The 25,235-nt window shown below is 34.9% G+C and overlaps 2 protein-coding genes across 4 annotated transcripts in view; one reads left to right on the top strand and one right to left on the bottom strand.

Annotated features, from left to right (window-relative positions):
• The window catches only part of LOC128208740 (kinesin-like protein KIF16B), a 60,861-nt gene extending 38,688 nt beyond the window's left edge, over window positions 1–22,173 (bottom strand). The window contains exons 1-5 of the mRNA XM_052912287.1: window positions 22,044–22,173; window positions 19,770–19,839; window positions 16,209–16,322; window positions 9,495–9,611; window positions 6,205–6,237 (exon numbers count right to left, since the gene is read on the bottom strand). Coding sequence (XP_052768247.1) covers window positions 6,205–6,237; window positions 9,495–9,611; window positions 16,209–16,322; window positions 19,770–19,839; window positions 22,044–22,090 — 381 coding nt within the window. The 5' untranslated portion in view covers window positions 22,091–22,173. The remainder of the gene's footprint in view (window positions 1–6,204; window positions 6,238–9,494; window positions 9,612–16,208; window positions 16,323–19,769; window positions 19,840–22,043) is intronic.
• Window positions 22,174–25,126: 2,953 nt separating this feature from the next.
• The window catches only part of LOC128209721 (endoplasmic reticulum membrane-associated RNA degradation protein-like), a 31,087-nt gene continuing 30,978 nt past the window's right edge, over window positions 25,127–25,235 (top strand). For all 3 annotated transcript variants that reach the window (XM_052913893.1, XM_052913894.1, XM_052913895.1), the window contains exon 1: window positions 25,127–25,212. The gene's annotated coding sequence lies outside the window, so the exon portion shown is untranslated. The remainder of the gene's footprint in view (window positions 25,213–25,235) is intronic.

Raw genomic sequence — 25,235 nt, forward strand, 5'->3', positions numbered from 1 at the left:
ACTTCTAAGCAAGTTAGAACATCATAGTGTAAAATCATAATGACTAAGAATTGGCTTGATCGCTTCTAAGCAAGTTAGAACATCATAGTGTAAAATCATAATGACTAACAATGGGCTTGATCACTTCTAAGCAAGTTAGAACATCATAGTGTAAAATCATAATGACTAAGAATGGGCTTGGTCACTTCTAAGCAAGTTAGAACATCATAGTGTAAAATCATAATGACTAAGAATGGGATTGGTCACTTCTGAGCAAGTTAGAACATCATAGTGTAAAATCATAATGACTAAGAATGGGCTTGATCGCTTCTAAGCAAGTTAGAACATCAAAGTGTAAAATCATAATGACTAAGAATGGGCTTGATCGCTTCTAAGCAAGTTAGAACATCATAGTGTAAAATCATAATGACTAAGAATGGGCTTGGTCACTTCTAAGCAAGTTAGAACATCATAATGTAAAATCATAATGACTAAGAATGGGCTTGATCACTTCTAAGCAAGTTAGAACATCATAGTGTAAAATCATAATGACTAAGAATGGGCTTGATCGCTTCTAAGAAAGTCAGAACATCATAGTGTAAAATCAAAATGACTAAGAATGGGCTTGATCGCTTCTAAGCAAGTTAGAACATCATAGTGTAAAATCATACAGACTAAGAATGGGCTTGATCGCTTCTAAGCAAGTTAGAACATCATAGTGTAAAATCATAATGACTATAGGAATGGGCTTGGTCACTTCTAAGCAAGTTAGAACATCATAGTGTAAAATCATAATGACTAAGAATGGGCTTGATCGCTTCTAAGCAAGTTAGAACATCATAGTGTAAAATCATAATGACTAAGAATGGGCTTGATCGCTTCTAAGCAAGTTAGAACATCATAGTGTAAAATCATAATGACTAAGAATGGGCTTGATCACTTCTAAGCAAGTTAGAACATCATAGTGTAAAATCATAATGACTAACAATGGGCTTGATCACTTCTAAGCAAGTTAGAACATCATAGTGTAAAATCATAATGACTAAGAATGGGCTTGGTCACTTCTAAGCAAGTTAGAACATCATAGTGTAAAATCATAATGACTAAGAATGGGATTGGTCACTTCTGAGCAAGTTAGAACATCATAGTGTAAAATCATAATGAATATAGGAATGGGCTTGGTCACTTCTGAGCAAGTTAGAACATCATAGTGTAAAATCATAATGACTAAGAATGGGCTTGATCGCTTCTAAGCAAGTTAGAACATCATAGTGTAAAATCATAATGACTAACAATGGGCTTGATCACTTCTAAGCAAGTTAGAACATCATAGTGTAAAATCATAATGACTAAGAATGGGCTTGATCGTTTCAAAGCCAGTTAGAACATCGATCATTGTGTAAAATCTTTATGACTAAGAATGGGCAATTGATGGCTTCATTAACTGCTCCAAACCCCTTAATGAAGATTTTCTGAAGCATTATTTTAAACTTACGACCTAAAGTATAAATGCAAGAACTATAATCATATTCAGGGGGAATAACTCCGTATTACCTCCAGTAGAATTAGGTAACGAGTACAAGAAGTATAAATTGTTGTTGGTGAGAACTTTGGAATGGACCTAATATTCATTTCATTACTATTATGTTTGTATATAAACATTTTTTGCAAGAATAACATATTCACTTAAAGTGTTGTAGATTTAATAAATACATTCAAAAATGTTCAAGACGCATTTTTAACAACATGATTGAAAACTTCCAAGTATTAATGTGTTTTTTTAAAAAAGAGAATATATTTTGACCTCCATTAAACACATATAAGGTATGGAACAAAAATCTCCTTTCAACCCCACAGTGTATTACCACTCTTGAATGTTTGTAAATAATTTAAACAAATATTTAGATTTAAGTTAAAGTTCTCCACAAATCAAAGGTATTTACAACATCTATATATTTTTGTAGTTTACAGAGCTCAAATTTTCAGAAATCAAAGACAGATTGAAAATTATTCAAACATTAAAGTAAAAAAAACTTCAAAGATTTGTTTGCGCTTTAAGCAACTTTGTATAAATACAGCTGTGGTAAGATTTATAAACTTCATAAATAAAAACATTCATGTTAATAATAGATAAAAAATAGCTACACTAAAGTTTTTTTTAAATGATTTAACAGACTTCCAGCTTAAAAATATAGGAAAATGCATAATCAGAGTAATTTTATACATTATGAAGCCTGTAATTTGGGTTGATTTTAATCAAATGAACCCTAATACTAAATTATTGAAAACATGAGACCTAAATCAGTCAAAATTTTACCAGGTTTTATTTACAGACGTAATTCAAACTGACCATTGTTTAAACATTTAAACGTCCTGACTTGCAACCCTCACCGAATTTTAAAACCAAGGGACCCCCTTAGGTGAAAATTATTGCTCTAATCTTGAAACATTTCGCTTGACAGCTGTATTGTTTCCATATTTGTCTAATATTCCCACTTTGCAGTTTGGTGATAAAATGAGTTAAATCAATCTCATTGAATATGCTTCATAGGGCACTAGTTCAAAATTATACCAACGCTGCTAATCGAGAAAACTTTGTATACAAATATTGCCCTGATAGCCAACTTTGAATGGTTGAAATGCTATAATCAAATTCAACTTATTCATTTGATAAATTTAGATCAAAGGTCATCCAATTTTGATTTGTTTGGTAACTTGTAAATTTTGATAAAAATTGTACAAGAAAAATATAAATACGCCTTTTCAAACCACTTTTCCAAAACATAAAACTCTAGGACGGCATTTTTTTCTACAAGGCCTAAAAAAATGTTTGTTTCAGATTACCAGACTGAACTTACTTTATCGCTGTGAATAAATAAATTAACATATAAAAATGATTTTTTGTTTATTTAAAAAATAATGGCTCTGCAAAAGAGTCCAAAGTGTAATACTGAGTAACTGTAGATAAGCCAGCCGTAAATGTTGATGTGAAATGCGAAAAAAAAAATCAGTTTTCCATCCCACCTCATAATAAAAATCCCTATCCCCCTACCGGCCCAATTGTTTGCAGGCTGTTTCCAGAAACAAATCTAAATGTTTTTTAGGCTCAATCTATCTTTTTTCTCGACAAATGGTAATTGTAAGTTTATATATTTAGGATTTTTGCTATACCTTCTACGTAAAATTAATCAAAGGTACTTGACCTTCGCCAACGCCAACATAGAAATGTTCAAGCCCTTGGTAAGATATAAAAGCTTCAATCAATGGTTATGTGTGTAATTTATTACAAAATATATTACTTAAGACTTTTCAAAGCGCATCTTATTGACAGGAATGGTATTAGCACAGGTCTTTTGTATTCTCCTTTTAATGAAAACGGAGGGTTAAGTCTCTGATATATAATACATATTCTTTTCAATAAAATATTAAAAGAACCAGCAATTTCTTTAAAAGTATCATATCTGAAAAACCAAGCCTAAGAGAGAGGCAATATTATAACCCCAGTAAAAATGTCAGTGGAAAAACAGTGGAATATCCAGGCCTAAGAGACAGGCATTATTATAACCCCAGTAAAAATGTCATTGGAATACCAGTGGAATATCCAGGCCTAAGAGACAGGCAATATTATAACCCCAGTAAAAATGTCAGTGGAATACCAGTAGAATATCCAGGCCTAAGAGACAGGCAATATTATAACCCCAGTAAAAATGTCAGTGGAAAAACAGTAGAATATCCAGCCCTAAAAGACAGGCAATATTATAACAACAGTAAAAATGTCATTGGAATACCAGTAGAATATCCAGGCCTAAGAGACAGGCAATATTATAACCGCAGTAAAAATGTCATTGGAATACCAGTAGAATATCCAGGCCTAAGAGACAGGCAATATTATAACCCCAGTAAAAATGTCAGTGGAATACCAGTGGAATATCCAGGCCTAAGAGACAGGCAATATTATAACCCCAGTAAAAATGTCAGTGGAATACCAGTAGAATATCCAGGCCTAAGAGACAGGCAATATTATAACCCCAGTAAAAATGTCAGTGGAAAAACAGTAGAATATCCAGGCCTAAGAGACAGGCAATATTATAACAACAGTAAAAATGTCATTGGAATACCAGTAGAATAACCAGGCCTAAGAGACAGGCATTATTATAACCCCAGTAAAAATGTCAGTGGAATACCAGTAGAATATCCAGGCCTAAGAGACAGGCAATATTATAACCCCAGTAAAAATGTCAGTGGAATACCAGTAGAATATCCAGGCCTAAGAGACAGGCAATATTATAACCCCAGTAAAAATGTCATTGGAATACCAGTAGAATATCCAGGCCTAAGAGACAGGCAATATTATAACCCCAGTAAAAATGTCAGTGGAATACCAGTGGAATATCCAGGCCTAAGAGACAGGCATTATTATAACTCCAGTAAAAATGTCAGTGGAATACCAGTAGAATATCCAGGCCTAAGAGACAGGCAATATTATAACCCCAGTAAAAATGTCAGTGGATCGAATACCAGTAGAATATCCAGGCCTAAGAGACAGGCAATATTATAACCCCAGTAAAAATGTCAGTGGAATACCAGTAGAATATCCAGGCCTAAGAGACAGGCAATATTATAACCCCAGTAAAAATGTCATTGGAATACCAGTAGAATATCCAGGCCTAAGAGACAGGCATTATTATAACCCCAGTAAAAATGTCAGTGGAATACCAGTAGAATATCCAGGCCTAAGAGACAGGCAATATTATAACCCCAGTAAAAATGTCATTGGAATACCAGTGGAATATCCAGGCCTAAGAGACAGGCAATATTATAACCCCAGTAAAAATGTCATTGGAATACCAGTAGAATATCCAGGCCTAAGAGACAGGCAATATTATAACCCCAGTAAAAATGTCAGTGGAATACCAGTAGAATATCCAGGCCTAAGAGACAGGCAATATTATAACCCCAGTAAAAATGTCATTGGAATACCAGTGGAATATCCAGGCCTAAGAGACAGGCAATATTATAACCCCAGTAAAAATGTCAGTGGAATACCAGTAGAATATCTAGGCCTAAGAGAGAGGCAATATTATAACCCCAGTAAAAATGTCAGTGGAATACCAGTAGAATATCCAGGCCTAAGAGACAGGCAATATTATAACCCCAGTAAAAATGTCAGTGGAATACCAGTAGAATATCCAGGCCTAAGAGACAGGCATTATTATAACCCCAGTAAAAATGTCATTGGAATACCAGTAGAATATCCAGGCCTTAGAGACAGGCATTATTATAACCCCAGTAAAAATGTCAGTGGAATACCAGTGGAATATCCAGGCCTAAGAGAGAGGCAATATTATAACCCCAGTAAAAATGTCAGTGGAATACCAGTAGAATATCCAGGCCTAAGAGACAGTAGAATATCCAGGCCTAAGAGACAGGCAATATTATAACCCCAGTAAAAATGTCATTGGAATACCAGTAGAATATCCAGGCCTAAGAGAGAGGCAATATTATAACCCCAGTAAAAATGTTATTAGAATACCAGTAGAATATCCAGGCCTAAGAGAGAGGCAATATTATAACCCCAGTAAAAATGTCAGTGGAATACCAGTAGAATATCCAGGCCTAAGAGAGAGGCAATATTATAACCCCAGTAAAAATGTCAGTGGAATACCAGTAGAATATCCAGGCCTAAGAGACAGGCATTATTATAACCCCAGTAAAAATGTCATTGGAATACCAGTAGAATATCCAGGCCTAAGAGAGAGGCAATATTATAACCCCAGTAAAAATGTCAGTGGAATACCAGTAGAATATCCAGGCCTAAGAGAGAGGCAATATTATAACCCCAGTAAAAATGTCAGTGGAATACCAGTAGAATATCCAGGCCTAAGAGACAGTAGAATATCCAGGCCTAAGAGACAGGCAATATTATAACCCCAGTAAAAATGTCATTGGAATACTAGTGGAATACCACTGTATTCAAGTGGTAATTATAAATACACTGGAATTCCACTGAAATACCAGCGGTAAACTTTTATTTCACCAAAATTTGCCGTTGGTATACCACTGAAATACCATTGGTTTACCACTGGCATACCACTGTTATTCCAGTGGTATACTGCAGACAATTTTTTCATCAAATCTTTGAGGGCATGCACCCGCGTGACTACATGGATATTAAAGTATACACTACCCATGTTATGTTCGATGGTAGAATTGTAAAATACAAACCTCACAAATTCTTGGAATGAGCCCTACGTCACCCTGAAATCAGAAGAAAAATACACAAATGTAATAAAAGATCAATGTAAAATATCAAACTAATATCAATTTATTAACTAATTTATTGTTTTAAGCTTAAAATTTGTGTCTGTAATTACAAGATGGAAGATAATTTAATTGTTTAGAAATTAAGGTTCCTGGATTATGTCATTAATTGGTTTTATATTAAGTTGGTAATTTAATGTTCAGTGTGTGAGTAAATAGACATGTTCTGCTAAAGGATTAGATTAAAAGTGAGCATTCTATAGGGTCCACTAAGACAACAGGTCTGCATCTGGCCTGGGCAGTGTCAGTGCCTTCTTTATTGTTCGTAAGACCAGAAATGTAACACTCACTATTAAGAAAAGTGTTGATTAAATTAATATTTTGCTTACGACAAAATTGATGCTCCAATCTGTAAATTGAATAATTGTCATTAAAAGAACCCTTGACTCGATTGATTATTATAAAAGCAATCATGACTTCATTTAATTTGCAAAATAAATAACTTCCTGTATTAACTACAGAAAATTATAAGGAAAAACGTCTAATTACTTTTACGCAAAAATAGACTTGGTGATTTGTATAACTGACAATCGATTATTGCAAACAGACACCGCGTGATTAAATCAGAAGATGAAATTAAACCTTACATAACTGTTTTAAGTCCAATATGAAAGGGTTCGATTCAGCCAAATATGAGTGTTTGTATTTGCGCAAGCTTAATACACCCTGGGAATGAATTACAACGTCTCCTGCAGATTTATATTATAAAATCTTGACTTTTCACACTGATGTTTTTGATATACACTTATATTACAACTAATTAACATCCTTTTCCGACATTCTTAAAACATAGTCAATGAATGTTAAGTGCTTAAGGCAAACATGCTTGCCAAAATATGGTTATTAATTCGCGTAAATATGCAAATATATCAAAACCTTTGCAAAAAGTTTCGCTGTTTTTTTCATCGTTTCAATGCATATTAAAGACCCCATAGAATAACTTAAAAACCGAAATATAATTAGTTTGTATATCATTTTAACAAGATTATAAAATTACATTATAATGCCAATATTTTTTAAAAATTGTAACTTCCAAAATTAACGACTGTTCTAAATGTATACCAATTTACTATAAATTGTATTCCAGTGGTTTATAGAGATTTATCAGTGAAATGAAATTTTGTTACAGTGAAAATATCAAATTGATTTTTTTCACTGTTTTGAAATTTTAGCCTTATTCTCCTGCGAAAAATGTTCATGAAACTTTTCCAAAATTTTTAAATAAGTTTATGAACTGTGAAAGAATTTTTATGAAGTTCATGAACCAAGTATTAAAGTTCATGAACTGTTATTGTGATAATTTATTAGTTCATGAACTTTTGACCAGTAACTTAATAGTTCAAAATCAAACATCAGCACGCCCAGGGAAAACAATTGGCATGTTATACTTACAAGTGTAATTAAATGACTTTTTACTCAAATTTTAGACATTTAATAAAAAAATTGTCTGTTTCAATATACATAACGATCTTACACTGAAACAAACAAATTATCCTCTAAAACACTTTCCATTAGCTGATCAAATAATGTTGCATGGATAAAGGGTTTCAGAGCCCCTGATATTCTGGGGGAAACCCCCCTCCCCCTCCTGAGGTTTTATACTCCATAAAATTAACTGTAACATGTAATAATTGTTCTTCTGCAATTAAGCAAAACAGGCACATATTTTGAGCACTGAACATAATAAGAGTCTGGACATTAATACCCTTTTTACACAGAGAGTATGAACTGAGCACTGAACATAATAAGAGTCTGGACATTAATACCCTTTTTACACAGAGAGTATGAACTGAGCACTGAACATAATAAGAGTCTGGACATTAATACCCTTTTTACACAGAGAGTATGAACTGAGCACTGAACATAATAAGAGTCTGGACATTAATACCCTTTTTACACAGAGAGTATGAACTGAGCACTGAACATAATAAGAGTCTGGACATTAATACCCTTTTTACACAGAGAGTATGAACTGAGCACTGAACATAATAAGAGTCTGGACATTAATACCCTTTTTACACAGAGAGTATGAACAGGAACAGCTGCGGAGTTATTTGTGTGTAGCCAGATGCTCCAAGGAGCAACAAAAAGACTTAAAGCAGTGGACGCACTAACAAGAGAATGATGATACTCCAGCTACAGGTAAAAAATTCATCGAAATTTGGGAGTTTATGCTTAGAAGTGTTACTAAAGGTCAATGGCTGTGAATGTGGCTATTGCTGTCTAGAATGTTTGTTAAAGTCATTTAATTTCAATTGCTCAAAAGTAACGTTTTCTTGTTATTGATGTTGTTGTTGTTGTTGTTGTTGGGGGCCAGGGTCTTTCTGATTGTCATTTTGATTAAAATTTAGAATTTCAATTTTGCCTAGAAATGAGCAAGAATGCTTTGAAAATTATACAGCAAAGATCAATGAATGTTAAAAAGTTTGATTCTTGAAGAATAAGCCAAATCTTCCATTCACAAACGCTTTGGGTATCGAAATCCTTAAATTGAGGGGGGTTGGGGGATTATATCTCACGCTCTTGTACCTTTAACAATATTATGCTCCATTCTGCATGTTTGTTGTCAAAATCACTCATGCCAGTTCCTCGATAAATAACTCCAATCAGTGTAAACTGAGTTACTCTGAGCCAATAATTGGTTCCATGTGAATTTTACATGGCACATATTGTTTTCTGCAGGTATTGGAGATAATTGCTCATTTTTTGAACCCGGGCAGACACACAAAAGCACATTTTAAGAAAATTTTGGCATGTTGCTGGTAAATTTCTGATATTAACCTTGAAAACAGATTATTTTCCAACAGAACGTAATTAAAGGGACTAGAAACGGCAAATACATTATTTCCACAAAAGGAGCCAAAATTGTCAACAGGAGCTACGTAGTATGAGGCCGATAATACATCATTTTTCACGATAAAATGAATTAACTTTGTTGCTGTCTCTCAGCCCGTTTTAAAATAAGAGCATAATGGTTTCCCAGATTATAATGTGTATATTTCGCAAGTAAAAGTCACTTTATTAGTACTATGAGATACATTATACTGACTCTAAAGACTGGGCCACATGTTGGTTTGGATAATCGATGTTTTACTTTTTTGCAATTCCATGATTTTTTTTTCCTGTTATATTGTAAGCTAACATTATTATACCTAAACAAAACATTCTGTTATTTATGCTGTAAGCTGACTTACCGGATATCCCATCATTGTGTGTGTCTTGCCAGAGCCCGTCTGCCCGTACGCGAACACGCAGGCGTTAAACCCGCCGAACGCATTGTGGAGAACCTCTGCACCAAGATCATTGAAGACCTGAAATAGTTTGTAATCACACATTGCCGAGGGTTGAATATTTTAAAGAGAAATTAAACAATACTTTTGGAATTTTATATGAGTACATGGGCGGATTCAGGAATTGATGTTAGAGGGGGCATAACTTAGGGGCACATCCTTTTGACATGCGCCCCTCTCTCAGAACCGAAAGTATATGGTATAAACTGTTTGCATAGGGATTTGGGATTACTCCATCAAGAAAATTTGAACAATTTGTAGTCGGAAGTATTACTTTTTTTTTCTCCGATATTGACATAAAAAGTAAACTTGGACTATTTAAGAGGGGTTGCGCGCCCCTCTAAATCAACTAGTAGAGTTGATTAAATGTTATTGTTTTTTTACACATTAGCGTGATACAATCCATTTTGGCACTTTTGTTTACCCGTCCTTTACAGGACTCAGTCATGCCTACCATAGGGTAACACAGTGAATAAAAATTAATTTTTCAAATGTGAACAAAATAGTTGTAACAATGATAAAACGTCATCACATGTCCAAATAAAAGCTGCGCCGTTTACATTTATAGTAAAATGTAACTTAAAGATGAAATGCTCTATTCTGCCGAGAGGCGTACTGTGTCGTTCTATAGTAATGCATTTGAAAATGGAATGATTTTAGCCTTAAAATTACAAAATTCTGTTTAAATAAGTATCTGACAGTTACAGTTTGGGTTTTTGTTCAGCAATTATAGCAAGTCAACTTCATCAATTTTATCAATATTTGAAAATAAAATTAATTATCGTCAGTATAAAATATGTGGACACGTCTCTTTTTCATATTTTTTTTACTAAAAACATATTTACCGAGGACAGTATCCATTCAATGCAGATTAAAATGACAAAATTTGCAAAATGTAAGGGCAAACAATTATATACATTATTATTGCTGAAGTAATTGTGCATGATACTGTTTTATTTCATAAAATAGGCTTATTTCAATACAAAATAATTCCGATCTCTACAAAAAGAATTTCAAGTAAAGCCTTAATTTTAAGCTACACTCACATCCCGGATCAAAAGATATCTCAATCTGGGATGATCATAAGTGAATTTAAGTCTAACAGTTGCAAAACATAGTCACAGACCCAACATTTTTAGGCACCAGTCAACAGATGAATAATCGTTGGAGCAACATGGAGCAACATGGAGCCAACACTACGGTACCACCACGGCATCAATCCGTGTTCATCTGTCTTTTGCCCATTATTAACTGTGTATGGTCCGGGGTGCTCCAGGATCCTTGTCCAACATGACATGCCAGATCGCCAAGGATCAACACTTTGTCACTACGGACTCACCCTGTTCCAACAGGGTTGCTACATGGACTGTCCTGGACTACCCCAAATTGAAAACTCCTCCTGGACAGTCCCTGACGTCTGAATAGCATTTATTTGTAATTTTAATATTACCAGGGCGGTGTCCCAGACCATCCAGGACCAGTGTCAGACAAGCCCAGATCCAATGCAGATCTTACACACTAAACTGACCCTTAGGATTGGCCAAATTTAAGTCGGGGATGATCCTTAACAGTACGGGAGGTCAATGTGACTGGGGCTTTAAGTGTAGAACAATGATATACAAATAGGTATCCCTTCAGAACAAAAGCTACATTCAACTGACAACAAATTGGTTAATAATTCATCAAAAATCATCACTGATCAATTAAATTACAACTGGTAAGCGTGATCTCTAAACACAGTATGATGAAAACCTTCACATGGAAAAGAATAAAATTTCAAAAAAGAATACCGAATAATTACAGAAGTCTCATTTTAAAGGCTTTGTAATGACAATACTGAATAGAATATTAAACTGTTTAGGCCATCATTAAAAAAATGTTGGTTTGCTGTGCTCCGACCGACTCATCGAAATTAACCCCGACCCAATCTTTTTTATCGCTACCTCAGTTTTAGGGTCATATAGATTTGCCTTTGTCGTCTGTAAAAAAGAAAAAAATCCCTCCCTACCTACCCACCCCAAAAATTGTGGGTAGGAGCACCGCAAACCAACATTTTTTTATTGATGGCCTTAATAATACATTTTTGTTCAAACTGAGAATTATGAATCATACTAGGATTGTCATGTTCAATTATGTAATACAATCAATTTTCAATCACATGAAAATATTTATTGATTGAGAATGAGACCAGATATTTTAATGACGTCAAGTTTAAAATTAAGACCTCAATTATTGACGAGTAAGTATCTTTGGTTTTGGGTGTGGTAAATTACAATCACCATACGTATATATGATAATAAAAACATGTAAAACCCTTTCAAATATGTAATTGTTGTAGTTATAAACGATATTTAAAACATGTGGAAAAAGACATTTTAAACTTGCAATTTTCTGTAGACCTTATGAAGCGCTTAGGAAAACACAATAAACCAGTCTTATTCTGCCCCATTAAGTGTATGGCAATGCTCGAACGGTGTTGTTTCTTAAAGTTAAATAAGGGCCATAACTAAACAACTATACAAACAAGAGTTATGGGCCTTTCTATACGTGTGTTTTGTCTCTGGCAATATGTGTGCCATTAGTTTAAATATCTTGAACAGTGTTTGTCAAATTATGACCTTAAGGCTTTTGCACAATGATGTCAATAACTACACGAAGGCTATATGACAATAATCTCAACATGTTCTCCAATAAAACTGACTAGCTGAAAATACCATTATAGTTTACCTTAATTGACCCTTATATTTGTACATGAGTGACATTTCCGCCTCATTGTGGTTTTCCGATTATGAAAAAAGTATTGACAGGTCAATCATAAAACAATTTAGTGCTTATCAGCCCGGAAATGCCTCATTAACTTAATGATCACTTTCAACTGGTATTTAAATAAACACTATATTGTTTTTCTCAACCTAGTAGCATATTAACAGCAGTTGACTAAACTGCCCTTTAAAAACTCCAAGTGATTCAGAGCCAGAGGTGAGGAGGGGGGAATGAGGGAAAGGACCAGTTTCACAGGACCAGTTTCACTTCAAGAACAATAACAATAAATGTTTGGCCAGGATGGTTTGTGGGGGTAGTGAAATTAGAAAAGAGAGTATTTGCTTGAAACTCTATGGTCACTGCAGCATCGATTATATTGGAAAGGGCATTCATCAAATGTCAATCAAACATAAATTCCATCACAAGTTGTTTAATCAATTGAAAAGCGTTTTACAGGTAGTACACTTGTTTGTAAGGGTGGTTTTATTTGCACAGCCCACATCAGTTTCCGATATAAGATATAATTTTGAACAGGTTCGTACCAAAATGCCATATCATCGGTAAAAATGAATAAAAAATGAAATGGTGGTTTTATTATCAAATCTTTAATATTTGTTTTATTTGTTTGACTTTGGATAAGATTTCAATATAAAAGCTTATCAGACGGCGAACACTGAAACTGCAGGAATTTAAAGGCAATGTCAAAGAGAAAGGCTTGACGCCTTTTTAAGTATTTGATTTCTTATGTTGGAACATAACTTAAATACCACTCAGATAAGCCATGGTCCAGAATCTCAGTTTTCAATGATTCAACTCTTCACATTTTCTTGTTGTTTATATATATTAAAACTTTAAAAAATTGAGTATAAAATTGGGGTTAATAAAAAAAAACATATAACAAAGTAATCCAACTTTAATATATAACTTGAAGAACGCTTTAACACTAATTATAAGCACTAAGCCATCCAATTGACATTTTAAAATAACAACTGAAAAAAACTGGCATTATTTCTGGGTTTTTTTTCTTATAGCCCTGCAGACAATGATTTGGGACTATTTTAATTATATATATATTTTTATTTCATTTATATTATTTATTTAATTTTTTGAGGGAGGGGGAGTGGAGGGGGTAAACGCTAGCCTCAATTGTGAGTATAATTATGTTCTTGTTTCCAAAAAATGATATGATTTTTTTCATCTTGATTAATTTCATTATACAAGATCAGAATAAAATAATCCTGTTCAGTACATATATGCATGCCCTTTGAAAGGGAACTAAAATGTTCCTGTGTGTATAAACATTAGAAGCCTAGTGCTAATAGTCCATTTGTATCACCACTTAATGTCTGAGCACTTTGGAAAAAAAAGATATAATAAGGTTTTCGTTTATAAGGAAAGAATAAAGTTAATCTCCTTGTTATAAAATCAACTCCCAGGAAGTTTTATGAGTAATCTTTATGTTTGACGGAAAAAAATAACCATGTTTCTTAAGTATTTCAAGTGGAAGAAGTCTATTTGTAAGATAAAACATTCATATTACCCCATTTATATGAGAAGATGTACCCCAGGGGCAAATACCCACTGGCTGATTTGCCCTTGTAGGTATGGTTGCCCCAGGGGCAAACAGGTGCACATACACACATATACCCATTGGCAGATTAACTCTTGAGGGTATGGTTTTACCAGGGGCAACATGTGCACATATACCCACTGGCAGATTTACCCTTGAGGGTATGGTTGTCCCAGGGGCAACATGTGCACATACACAGAAAATACCAACTAGCAGATTTGCCCTGTTGGGTATGGTTGCCCTTGCCTATGTGAACATACACACAAATACCCACTCGCAGATTTGTCCTTGTGGGTGTGGTTGCCCCAGGGGCAACATGCACACATACAGACAAATACCAACTGGCAGATTTGCCCTGGTTGGTAAGGTTGCCCCAGGGGCAACATGTGCATATACACAAGTACTCACTGGCAGATTTGCCCCTGAGGGTGTGGGTGCCCCAAGGTCAACATGTGCATATACAAATAAATGACCACTGAAAGATTTGCCCTTGTGGGTATGGTTGCCCCCGGGGCAAATGTTGGCCATGTAAATGGGGTATATGATATAAAAAAAATCCATAAATTTGTCTTTTTTTAGAGTTCAAAACTATGGTTGGTTAAGAACCAATAAGTAACCAGCTTTAAAAACATCAACAGCAAATCTTAGGATAGTCTACTAGTCTAGAAATAGTTTTTTAGTGCAGCTGTTTTACATTCTTTTTTTTTTTGTTCCATTTAATGCTTCTATCAAAGGTTGACGGGGATTTTCACATAGAACTTGTTCAGATATTACGTAAGTTGTTTAATTCACAGGTATTAAATTAACGGTTTAGGCCTAAAATCTTAATTTTCGAACAGAAATATGAAAATCTACAATCTGATTTTTTGTCAGCAGTCTTGAATCATTGGTTTGCAGATATTTACGCAAAAAATTGATCTTTCCAAGACAAAATAGTAAAAAAAGTTGTAAAATGTTATATCAGTGAGAATGAACATTTAAAGTGTTAATTCTCAGGGGGGGGGGGGGGGGTCAGGAACAATATCTAGTCCGAAATGGTGCGTTGTAGGTGTATGTTATATATTACTTATAGTAATCATGAACGAGCTTGGGGGGGGGGGGGGCGAGGGTAGGGGGGGGGGGGGCGCCAGGTCCAATTTTTGTGAAAAACTCTCTTTGAGATTAAAAATTATGTGGAAAAAATATCCTCTGCAATCAAATATGGTTCAAAGAATTCTTTCAATTTTTAATGTCAGTTTAAAAAAAAAAATTGTATCAGTATTATAAGTCTATAATTTTTTTGACTGAAAACTAATATATTGAACATGTCATATGGATCTGTTCCACTAACCTAAAAAAAGAGCAATATTTCTGTCGCTCTAATAAAATTTTAACCTTAAGTTCAATTTTAACCTCCAAGTTAGATTTATTGTTTTGATTTCAAAAACCTGCTATCAATATTAAACTGAGAGTTTCAAGGCAATAGATGTATTGGAAACTGCTTGAAAATGTGTGATCATTATGAAATACAATACTATTATACTTTCCCAATAAGATTATTAATAAGAAGATAATCTAAGAATAAAGAATTTAATGGAATATTAGACACCTCAACAGTCTTTGAAGTGCAACCCATAGCAGGTTTCTCACACCAGATATTATAGCATCGATGATATCTGGATAAATGTCTTAATAATCTAAATAAATAAATTAATCAGATTAAAACTAATAAAATACATTTAAATGGCCTGACATTTCAAATTTTATGTATAGTTTCTTAATGTATGTGAACTGTGGCAGGGGTGGGGATGGGGGGAATTTCTGTATGAAATGTCACATATTTGCTTCATAAACATTAAAAAATGTCTTGATGAAAGTTTTCAATGTTTAACCCTGTTTCACGGTTATACTAAATTGTGGGATATGGAATGGCTGGGATCGGGGTTGAATCGTGATCAGGATGGAGGTCATGCGAAATGGTTTTCTGAATTTGCTTCACGAAAGAAAGTCACACAAAATTCAATGTTTAAAGATCATTCTCATTTGAAAATCTTAGATTTTCTTCAATGGAACCATAAAAACGTTTGTTTTAAGAAAATGACCCATTGTGTCACCAAAATTAGGTTTTTACGACAAATGTTGTTGTTTTTAACTGCGATATACAAGGCTAGACTGCATTAAAATTTACCACAATAAATTCATTCAATAGATCTATGCTTATAGAAGTTTGTATAGCCCATTTCGCAGCCCTTATTACTACAGTTCCTTGTGTAGGTTTTTATGCTACTCTTACTTGTAACACTCACCTGAGCCTGCGATGCGCATGGAGCGTTGCCTTGTACACTGTCGTACACATGGTCGAATGTGAAGTCGCGGGCACGTGCACGAGCTGTATCACCAAACTCTGGAACTCCACGGACCTGAAAAGAGGAAAAAATATTTCATAAGCGAATGAAACCCTACCCAACCCAACCCCTACCAAAACGGATATAAAAAAATACTAGGAATTGCATTCACTTACGGAGTATCATTGGGATGAAATATCTACCATATTAAATATTCACTTCGAATTGAAAACAATTGTTACACTTTCGAAAAATTATTTTGAGAAGTTGTGTACTTTCCACATTTTCTGCTATATATATATATCAATTGCAGAAAAATCTGAATGGCAAAATTTTCCGCAGATGGAGCATTTAAGGGACACATTTTTTTTATTTGTAAATTCAAAGGGTAAAGATGATGCCTGAAATTTGGGATTTCGCCCAATAGTTGGTGACTACATGGATTATGATAATGGGTCAAATTTCACAGACCATTTACGGAGGCATGGTTTATTTGTCAAGTGACTTAAATAGTTTGTAAACAAATTGATTTATCATATCTGTACTTTAAAAGGTAAGGCCATTTAAACATTTAATTCAATATTCTCCAAAGGTGTCAAGTTTCCTTAATTATGAGGTCACAATATTTAAAGAATACCCTTTGAAAAAAAGGCGTGGGGCAAATGCCACCTATTATTTTTCGAGTTTTTAATTCAAATCACTTGGGTTTGAAGTATTTCGAAAACCTTCTCAGACTGTCACTCACATGTAAATCCTTTTAAAAGTATTTTAACCACTTGAAATGTACTCACATTTAGAACTTACAGCTATATCTTGGGAGTTTCAAATACTCCTTCATAGACTAGCTATCAAGGGCTATTTTAGTCATGGACAATCTATCCAGGGCTAAGTGACAAGGACAAGCTATTGAGGGTGTAACCCCATTGAGTACCAAATACTCCTTCATGGACAAGCTATCGAGGGTTATCTTAGTCATGGACAATCTATCGAGGGCTAATTAAGTCATGAACAAGCTATCGAGGGCTATTTTAGTCATGGACAATCTATCCAGGGCTAAGTGACAAGGACAAGCTATATAGGGTGTAACCCCCTTGAGTACCAAACACGCCTTCATGGACAAGCTATCGAGGGCTATCTTAGTCATGGACAATCTATCGAGGGCTAATTAAGTCATGGACAAGCTATCGAGAGTGTAACCGCCTTGAGTACCAAACACGCCTTCATGGACAAGCTATCGAGGGCTATCTTAGTCATGGACAATCTATCCAGAGCTTAGTGACAAGGACAAGCTATCGAGCGTGTAACCCCCTTGAGTACCAAACACGCCTTCATGGACAAGCTATCGAGGGCTATCTTAGTCATGGACAATCTATCGAGGGCTAATTAAGTCATGGACAAGCTATCGAGAGTGTAACCGCCTTGAGTACCAAATACTCCTTCATGGACTAGCTATCGAGGGCTATTTTAGTCATGGACAATCTATTTAGGAATAAGTCTTGGACATTAGCTATCGAGAGTGTAACCGCCTTGAGTACCAAATACTCCTTCATGGACTAGCTATCGAGGGCTATTTTAGTCATGGACAATCTATTTAGGGATAAGTCTTGGACATTAGCTATCGAGGGTGTAACCCCCTTGAGTACCAAACACGCCTTCATGGACAAGCTATCGAGGGCTATCTTAGTCATGGACAATCTATCGAGGGCTAATTAAGTCATGGACAAGCTATCGAGAGTGTAACCGCCTTGAGTACCAAACACTCCTTCATGGACAAGCTATCGAGGGCTATCTTAGTCATGGACAATCTATCGAGGGCTAATTAAGTCATGGACAAGCTATCGAGAGTGTAACCGCCTTGAGTACCAAATACTCCTTCATGGACTAGGTATCGAGGGCTATTTTAGTCATGGACAATCTATTTAGGGATAAGTCTTGGACATTAGCTATCGAGGGTGTAACCGCCTTGAGTACCAAATACTCCTTCATGAACAAGCTATCGTGGGCTATTTTAGTCATGGACAATCTATCGAGGGCTAAGTCATGGACAAGTTATCGAGGGTGTAACCACCTTCAGTAACAAATACTTCTTCATGGACAAGCTATCGTGGGCTATTTTAGTCATGGACAATTTATAGAGGGCTAAGTCTTGGACAAAATATCGAGGTTGTAACTGCCTTTAGTACCAATTACTCTTTTAAGGACAAGCTATCGAGGGCTATTTTAGTCATGGACAATCTATCAGGGTCTAAGTCATGGACAATTTAAGCTATCAAGGTTGTAACTGCCTTGAATACCATCTACTCCTTCATTGACGAGCTATTGTGGGCTAAGTCATGGACAAGCTATCGAGATGTTTACCGCCTTCAGTACTAAATACTCCTTCATGGACATGCTATCGAGGGTGTAACCGCCTTGAGTACTAAATACTCCTTCATGGACAAGCTATCGAGGGTGTAACCGCCTTGAGTACTAAATACTCCTTCATGGACAAGCTATCGAGGGTGTAACCGCCTTCAGTACTAAATACTCCTTCATGGACAAGCTACTCCTTTTTCTTAGAGTTCTCAATAAGTTTAGGTTGAACTGTCTCAAATGGTAAAATAACCGTCACGCTACTAACTTAATCTAATTATAAATAATTCACAAAATATTAACCAGCCAAATCGCAATTTGAGCCGCCCATTTTGACCAGCAGCCGGGTCTTATCGAGTACTCTGTAAAGGACCCTTAGTTACTGCATACCAAATAGGGCGTTTCAATGTCAATAAACAAGTGATTTATCAGTTCTGAGTACTCCGTAAAAGACCCATAAATACTCAGCTTACCCCCCAAAAAAGTTTCAATCCTAATATATATATATATATATATATATATATATATATATATATATATATATATACACACAGGTGATTTATCAGTTTCGAGTACTCTGTAAAAGACTCTTTAATACTGATAACCAAAAACTGGGGTTTCTGAGTGTCAATAAACAAGTACACCTGAAACACCAAAAGAGGTTTTTATAAACCAAACTGTAATTTTCAAGTTTAATCAAGGCATGTAATGTATATGCACAAATATTTATTGACTCTATTACGTGGGAGATTTAAAGCACATCCATGTTCTTCCCGCCCCATATTAATTTTGTCATATACTTTTGACATATTGCCCAATATGTGAAAACAAAACAAACATGAAAATCCGCAGGTACCTTTAAATGCTTAAAAAGATGGTTTAAGGCCATTTTATCAAATAACAAATCTTCTTTAAAACAAACATTTTCACATGATAAACTATTTTATGGTACTTCATCTGTATAAAACTGACCTCCCACTTAAGGCATAGCTCAATTTTATCATTCTGAGCTATCTCAAGTTTTTAATTCAATATTTACCCCGATCCTATATAGGTCTATTACCAGAGTTTGTAAAGCATGAAATCATTAGAAAAACACTTTCAAATGGCGTTAAAGAAGTTATGCAAAGTTGACACCAGTTTTTTTTTCTCATGAAATTATTAAAATACCTTAATATTTTCGATCCGGACTACATTTTCCTTGACCTGAACTATTTCTTGGCTGCCATCCTCTTGTTCTCTGAAACAAAACAAATGAAGAAATATAATTATATTATAAGTTGCGCACATCTGATAACAAACAATTGTTTCGAACTAGATTGTGAGCAATAATGAGTTTTGAGACTTAAGATGCGCTAGCTGAGGTTAGGGCTGGGGGAGCATCCCCGCCCCCAAAAATCGTCCAAGTTAACCTTTTAATTCAATACATGCATGAAATCAATACTTAGGAGAAGAAATATATATTAAATATGATCCAAATGCATCACTTTGGACTAAAAATTGATCAAATTTTCTTCATTTTCTTCAGGGAGTAACCATCACCCCCCCCCCCCCCCCGCTGCCAGCTTTGTAAACCAAATAAATTCAAATAAACTTTAGTTCTCATGGAGGAGACGAGCATGTGAAAAGGATGTCAAATGGTTACGACCCTAAGTTATGCAGCCCCCACTAATGTCAAATCCTGGATATGCCCCAGAAATGAGTCTTATAGTGTGCTGACTGTCACCCCAACCCCTTTATCTGCTTTACCGGAATGCAGTACTAAAAATGAATAAAATATAAAAACATAAACAAAGTCGACTATAATTAAGAATGGCCCCTAATAAAGCTGCACTCTCACAGATTCACGTTTTGACAACTTTTTTTATTTTTTGTCTTGGAACGAGCCAATTTTTGCGAACATCTATGAAAACCAGTTATATAAGACTGCTGACAAAATATTAGATAGCAGATTTTTATATTTTAGTTCAAAAATTGATGTTTTCTTAAATCGTTAGCAACACTTTAAACCATAAAACATTAATTTTCGAACGGAAATATGACAATCTGCGATCTGATCTTTTGTCAGCAATCTTTTGTCATTGGTTTGCAGATATTTAATTACGCAATAAATGCACTTTCCAAGACAAAAAATTAGTTGTAAAAACGGTATATCAGTCAGAGTGCAGCTTTAACGGCAAGATTTCAATATTTCACTATTATTATTTGACTCAATTTTTAAGCTATACTTAATACTTGACATTTAATATTTCAGTGGTATAACTTGACTTTCAATATTTGAATTCTCAGGCCTAAAAAAAAAATTGTTTGGTTAGGGTTACATCCTTAAAAAAAATAGATAGGGTAGGTTTAAGGCTTATTTTTTTTATTATTTATTTTTTTTATTAGGTTTTATATAAGAATATAATTTTCATCATTGGAGAATGATGTTAAAGCTATCTTCTGTGTAAGCATTTAAGGTTTAAACTTAATATTAAAAAGCAATTTAAAAAAACGAAATATTTTTTATTTTTTTTTTTTTTTTTTTTAGTTTTTCATTTTTTTTTTCAAACTGACTATAAAAACGATAGGGTCGGCGCCTATTCCGTAGGTAGGGTCGGGTAACCCGAACCAAATGTATTTTTTTTTTAGGCCTCACTATGACCAGCCAATACAACTGTACTAGAATAACAGACACAGTTCTTTTCACAATTACGGCGTTTAAATTACAGAGTCCAAAGAATAGCAAAATGACTAATTGAAAAGCGATATTGACAATCCTGTCCATTTAAATATTTGAATTGTTTGAAACTTTGAAACACAGCACACATGTACAAACCCTTAACTTTCTAACGGAACTATTAATAATACAATCAAGTTTATGAGCGCGGAACAGTAAAATTTACAATTAAAAAACATCCTAATTACCGGGTAATCAAATTAAATTGAAAATTACATACAAATATAACTCTATTTTTAAAAAAAAAAAAAAATTAAAGCTAAATTACTTAATTTAAAAAAAATATCATACCTTTTAACACACATTTTTTTTTAAATATTGTTCTATAATAATAATTAAAATTAATAATAATAATAATGATAAAAAATAGTTTAAATGGATTTTAGCATGCAACCAGCATTTTTAAAGGATTTGCACACTCTGTAAAATACACAAGCTAATGTTAACAGAATATTTTGTAATAAATGGAGCCAAGTACGTACATGTATATACAGAATTGTCCTTATATATATCATAATTATGTACATCTCGAAAGTTCAAGTTGCAAATCTTTTTTCTGCAAATGAGCTAAGTACTTTTGTTTATTTTTCTTAAAGAGAATCACAACAAACATGTTTATTCATTCAATCATGTACATGTATACTTTGATGTAAATATCTTATACATACTAAGCATGCTGTTTTTGAGACTTGCTGAATAAACCCAGTATTTAACTTTAAACTTACTTGTTACTTAGTGGTCGAACTCTGACTGCAACACGAATATTTGACATTGCTATCCAGTATCATACATTTTGTAGTTAAAATCCTCGCGAATACACTAAAATATCCATCATTCAAGTATGCCTAAGTTTACACTCTGATTCACAACACACAACTGTCAATATACGCTATAGTACGGTGTAGTATTTAGGCTGCACGCGCGGTTGGGATAAACACATTTATTCTGTAGGGTTATCCGATACGGAAATGTGATAAACAATATCAACATAAACCAATAAACAAGTCAGAAATTAAATTTTCAATAAATATATCGTTTTACGACTACCAAAAGAAAACTTAACGGTTTTAAAAGTCCAATAAGTAATTTATGAAATTGCCCTAATGTGGAATAACCCACTATTCTTCCTACATGTGTATTGGACTGTGCTTTGTAAATGGCGGGAAAAGCAAATTATCACGTGCATTTCATGTAAATGATGACCAGAATAAATAATGTTTTTTAATGAAAAAATCCTCAGTACAAATAATAGTAAAAATAATAAGCTAATAATAAGAAAGTTTGACAAAAGTCATTGTTCAAACCTGAAGTACAACTGCTATATAATAGCTGCACTCTCACAGATATACAATTTTTACCATTTTTTTTTTTTTTTTTTTTGTCCTGGAAAGAGCAAATTTTTGGGTAAACATCTTCAAACCAATGATATAAAATTGCTGACAAAAATCAGATCGTTGTTTGTCATATTTCCGTTCGAAAATTAATGTTTTATGGCTTAAACCGTTACTAACGGGTTAAGAAAAATGCATAAAACATCAATTTTCGATCTTAAATATACTAATCTGCGATTGAATTTTTTGTCAGCAGTCTTATATAACTGGATTCCATGGATTTTTGCTCGTTCCAAGACAAAAAATAAAAATAAAATATCAAAACGTGCAATCTGTGAGAGTGCAGCTTTAATGCTCTGAATGTTATACATGACCATATAAATACATGGCCATATTAACCATATCTCCGTGATGGATGAAGCTATTACTCTTCGTCATGAGTACGCGGTATTCAATGGCGTATTAAGGAGTACTACGTCTCGGGACGATGGAAGTACGCGGGTACACAGAGACTTGAATGTATGATGCAGATACTCATGATTGCCACAATTCGGGACTGATCCATGCATTAGTGTTAGAGGCAGCCAAACATCAGAGGGCAATTTTTTATATACATCCACTCGCTAAGAAACGAATGATCTGTATGTGTTTGTTAAAAGAAAATCGACATCGGCATTAAAATGACGTGTGTGATATTGACATTAAATACCTGACGCGATGATTAAATTTATATAGCCGGTGCCCCCCCCCCCCCCCCCACAACGCCCCCCCACACCCACACACACGCACACGCACACGCGCACGCACACTCCCCTCTCACTAGTGTTAAACAACTATTTTACATAAATCGCCGTATTTGGTGCGCTGGATATGAAATGCGCCGCCATACAATGCACTCACCAAGTTAGACCCACTTTTCGTTTTCGTCCGCAGATTTTCGTTTTCGCAGCCAAATCAAAACAAATTATCGACTGCCCGCGTTTCAGGGACTTTGTAGTTCCGGCCCTCGACAGCTAATCAGTCGATCGAAGTATTACAGTCGCGAATATATGATACCCTTCGTTGTTGTGGCGCTGCTGCTGCTGCTGCTTCTGCTGGTGCTTATCGCGCTTTCGTCATCGTATTGTCGCGTTCTCACCATTGTGGTTTCGTGATTTCGCGTTTTCATCATCGAAAATCGTGTTTCAGATTTACACATTCATAGGCGATTGCCCTAACGGCATTCCGTATTATTAATGATAAAAAACACAAACAAAAACTATATTATTTGTGTACAAAAAAACCACACGAATGAATAGCTACGTGGCCACATTTTTTCCAGTTAAATACTTGATTGTTTTAATCATTTATGTCAAAATGTTTAACTTTGTATTCATTATCTGGATCAGTAGTAGTGGGGGTGGGAGGAGTTGATCACCCTTGCAACCCTATTTTTGTTTCAAGGGAACTGTTTATATCAAAATGGTAAAATGCGAACATTTCACCAGAATGCGCCATGTAAGGCTAATAAAGATATTAAGCGTTTTGGTGTGGTCCCATAGAACATCTTTCACAATTTAGAGCCCATGTTTTTGTCTAATGTGAAAGGGGCTACACCGACCCGAGTTAAATCAGACAGAGAGACAAGATGCGCTTGTCGGGGTGTTCCGGCGGGATGGTATTCGGTCACCGGTTTCCAACGCGTCAAGGTATGACCACATTCGTGACATTTCGTACTTTTCAACGTACCCCAACGTACCTACCGGTACGGGAATGAAATCTCGACTATTTCTCCGGAACCACAAATGATAGGATTTTGGTTCTGGTCTTGAAATCTAGCACTCTCGATTACCTACGCTACGCCACCGTCGGTGCATTTCTGACGTCATTGCGTCACCGTTTCCATCCGCCTACAAGCCTATTTCACACTCTAAAATGCAGCGAAAAATGCCTAAAACTGGGTTGGGCGGTGACGAAGATATATCAGCATCCCTGCACTTGCCGCGGCTGGGACCAATTTTGCCATTTAGGGGACGCTCTAACCTACAAGATGCGCCTGTGTTCGGGGTGATATTTGGTCACCGGTTTCCAACACGTCAAAGTATGACCATCGAGTCATCTCATTTGGCTTATCACTTTTGACCAGACGGATTCCCGGTTTGAAATCGTGGAATCAGCAAAATAAACTAGCATAGCACGAACCATGTTCGTTGATTTGCATGTATTTATAAATATTATATAGTCAGAAAAGAGGTTGAAGCTCTACACAACATTCCTTTTAATCCGACAGTTCCGATTTTAAATAGCAGTCATTATATACATTAACGCACGCGCATGCTTTTATTATTTATTTCCTTGTTTTCGGACTACTTAATAAAAGTCATTCATGTAGCTGTAATGTCAAGGGGATGTTACTACGCCACGCATAAAATTAGTGGACTGTAATCGTACTACGAGTAGTTACCTCCCGTAATTAAAAAACTGACATTGATATTAGTAAACAAACCATTCTTATAAAGTGGAACATATTCAATATTTGTTTTATTATACTGTTCCTTTAAATCATGGAATGTTTTGTAATTTGGTAAGGATGTTTTTAAAATCCTA

This window comes from Mya arenaria, chromosome 11 (assembly GCF_026914265.1).
Source record: "Mya arenaria isolate MELC-2E11 chromosome 11, ASM2691426v1".
Taxonomy (NCBI): Eukaryota; Metazoa; Mollusca; class Bivalvia; order Myida; family Myidae; genus Mya; species Mya arenaria.